The sequence below is a fragment of the Rhagoletis zephyria genome, unplaced genomic scaffold (assembly GCF_001687245.7).
Source record: "Rhagoletis zephyria isolate East Lansing unplaced genomic scaffold, Rhagoletis_zephyria_1.1 Rzeph_scaffold_05635, whole genome shotgun sequence".
Lineage (NCBI taxonomy): Eukaryota > Metazoa > Arthropoda > Insecta > Diptera > Tephritidae > Rhagoletis > Rhagoletis zephyria.
Window position 1 is genome coordinate 29,904 of NW_016162718.1, and position 2,996 is coordinate 32,899.

Consider the following 2,996-nt stretch of genomic DNA (forward strand, 5'->3'; position numbering starts at 1 on the left):
GTAGTCTGTTGAAGATTTTTCCTGTAAACCAGTGTTATTTTTCAGTTTTTGCCTTTTTCTGGTGCCTTATTTTGCCTTTTTTGCTATTTCTAGAGCCTTTTCCTACATATTTCGCTATTTTATTTTGCCTTTTGTATAGGTTTTTAGGTCCTAAAAATCCGTTCCCTGATTATAAAACTTAAGAGGCCATACAGGCGCAGCCAGCTGAAATTTTGACTTTAAAATTTTGATACTTATTGCTTTTATTACAAGTATGTTGTTGTCGTTTAAAAATATACTGACTTCATTGAGAAAAGCTAAAAACGTAGTTTTACTATATTTGGCCCACAGTTTCGTGAGTATATTGATTACTTCGTGTGTTTCGTTTTTTTTTTTTGTTTTTTTGTTTTTGTCGCTTGGCAACACTGTTTTGCTTTATCTCATAGGTTCCTTTGTTGAGTAATTCTTTTATTTACGTTTAGTTGACTAAGTTCTATCAACACTCAAGCGCTACGAGTCCATCTGCGGAGAGTCAAGTAAAATAGCTAATTCCGAGATGAATTCGCTTAAACTTTTTAACCTGGCCATTTTACTCGCTGTCTTCATCAAACCTAGTCAATGTAAAACGATTTTATGTAAAACCCTAGAGGTCAGAGGTAAATTGCAAGAAATTTGCCAAGCCATTTGTGATGAGAACTGCGCCTATGGCGTTTGTGACTATAAACCCAAACGTTGCATTTGCAACAAAGGTTATCATCCTGAGAACAATAAATGTCAGCCCGATTGTGTCAAAGGATGTCCGGCGAATGCCACTTGCGTCGTGGGCAGCAACAATTGTCGCTGCAACGTTGGCTACGAAGAAGATGCCTCAGGCCAATGCGTGCCCATCTGCAGTGAGAAGTGCAACGAAAACAGCTTTTGTGCAGCACCAAACACCTGCCACTGTATGCCGGGCTACGAGCAGACTACCAATGGCTGTCAGCCGATTTGTAGCGAAGGATGTGAGGCGCACGCGCATTGTACCGCGCCCAATGTGTGCACCTGCGACGCCGGCTATGAAGCGATCACCAACACTAGCGAAAAATGTCAACCCATCTGCGATGTGGCACGCTGTGGCAATGCCACCACTTGCCTGCAACCTGGGGTTTGTGAATGTGTCGCAGGTTACACGCGGCGCAACGACAGTATCGATTGTCTGCCCGTATGTCCGGGAGGTTGTGGACCGCACGGCATCTGCGTAGCGCCCGCGCATTGTGCGTGTGTGGCGGGTTACGTGCGCCACGATGAGGCATGCCGGCCCAAATGCCCACGCGCATGCGGCCTTAATGCGTATTGTTCTCAACCGGAAGTGTGCCAATGCATAGAAGGTTTCGAGAATAGGGCAATCGGAGATTTGGAGCAGAGTTGTCAACCAATTTGTGTGAATGATTGTCCTCTCCATGCATATTGCGCTGCACCAAACCAGTGCCACTGCATCGCCGGCTACTCGCTCATCGACCACACTTGCGTAGCGCACTGCACGGATACGTGTGGCAAGCATAGCAGTTGCATAGCGCCCGACACCTGCCGCTGTAATGTTGGCTTTTTGGAACAGCATGGAGAATGTGTGAGCTCGGCCCAACTGCAGAAATGTGTGAAGGAAATGAGAGTGCTCTTCATTAGCATGCATGTGCCATGTGTTACGAACTCTTTTGTTATGAATTTGTTTTATGGAGCGCTAATCGGTTTAATTTTGGTATGTGGCCTTATCACCTACAAGGGTTTGCAGCATTTGCGACAGAAAGTGCCCACGCGTGACGGAAATTACACGCAATCGCCACCGAATTATGTGATCACTTATCAGCCCCGCGGCGGTGAAAACGCCGAGGCAGTCATAGAAGCGGAATGTGATATGGCCAGCGCTAGCTACAGCCAACCGCCAGTCTATAATACGCTCACACAGAAGTGTTGAAGACATGAAAGGCGCTTTATGTTGGCATTATTATTTTTATGCATTTTTGTAAACTAATTTTAATTAAAATTCTTCTTCTGCGAAGTAGCTTGTTAGGGTCACAATTATTTAGTAGACTTTGACTGACATTTCACGATCATTATTTATGCACATTAGACTGCATCACCAAAGAAAGGTGCGGGTTTTCCGGCGCGATTACAAAATCTAGTATATTCTAAGACTTCTACAAAAATATTTCGGAAAAAATATTAGGATCTCACGTAAATCTCACTCAACTTTTCGAGGTATGTTCACATTGGTCCAGCTCACGTAAATCTTAATAGTTTTGTGAGATATTTTGGCGAAAGTCTTAAAATATAATAGATTTTATAGTTCTAGTGGAAAAAGAGTACCGATTTTTTTTTTTTGTATCGGGAGTGATGCCGTCTAATGTACTTGCGTTATTATGATAAATATTTAATGTTTTTTACATGTATTTACATACACACATATGTACTTCACAAAACTCTTTCTAGGAGAAGCGGTTAGAATTACTGAATAGTCCTAAAATTTTAACTACATATATATTTTATAATTTGAATGAAAAGCAAAAAGAGGATAAAAGAAATAAAATTTGGGCACTTTTTATTGTCTTCTTATTTTAGTAGTTTATTTATTGTTAGTTTATATATCGTTCGAAAACGGAGACCGCACCGGTCGTGCAAATAATATTTACATATCGAGCCCAATTTCCGATTATATAGTGTATTAAGGCAGTGTCACACGATTGCGCGTTTGCCCAAAATTTGTTGCAAATTCGTATCCCAATTGTGTGAACGTAATTTTTTGTTAATTTGCACCAATAGGGCAATATAATAAATGTACAAATCTGTACAAATGTAGAAATCGTGTGCCACGGCCCTTAAGCGAAAAATTACACTGGATCAGAAATTTGTGTTTTTTTTTTTTGTTTTTTGTTCTACGAATTTCGCTATCCATTCCCCATGTAGAATCGCCCTCTGATTTCGAAAATCGAATTAATTTTTTATTCTATGTATAAGTTTTTGAGATATTTTCAATTTACCGT

The 2,996-nt window shown here is 40.8% G+C and overlaps 1 protein-coding gene across 1 annotated transcript; it reads left to right on the forward strand.

Moving 5' to 3' along the window:
- Positions 1-475: 475 nt before the first annotated feature.
- Positions 476-2,568, forward strand: LOC108372316 (von Willebrand factor D and EGF domain-containing protein-like). The gene has a single exon (XM_017627984.1). It carries the CDS (start codon positions 536-538, stop codon positions 1,928-1,930), a length of 1,395 nt encoding a protein of 464 aa, XP_017483473.1. The 5' UTR covers positions 476-535; the 3' UTR covers positions 1,931-2,568.
- The last annotated feature ends 428 nt before the right edge of the window (positions 2,569-2,996 follow it).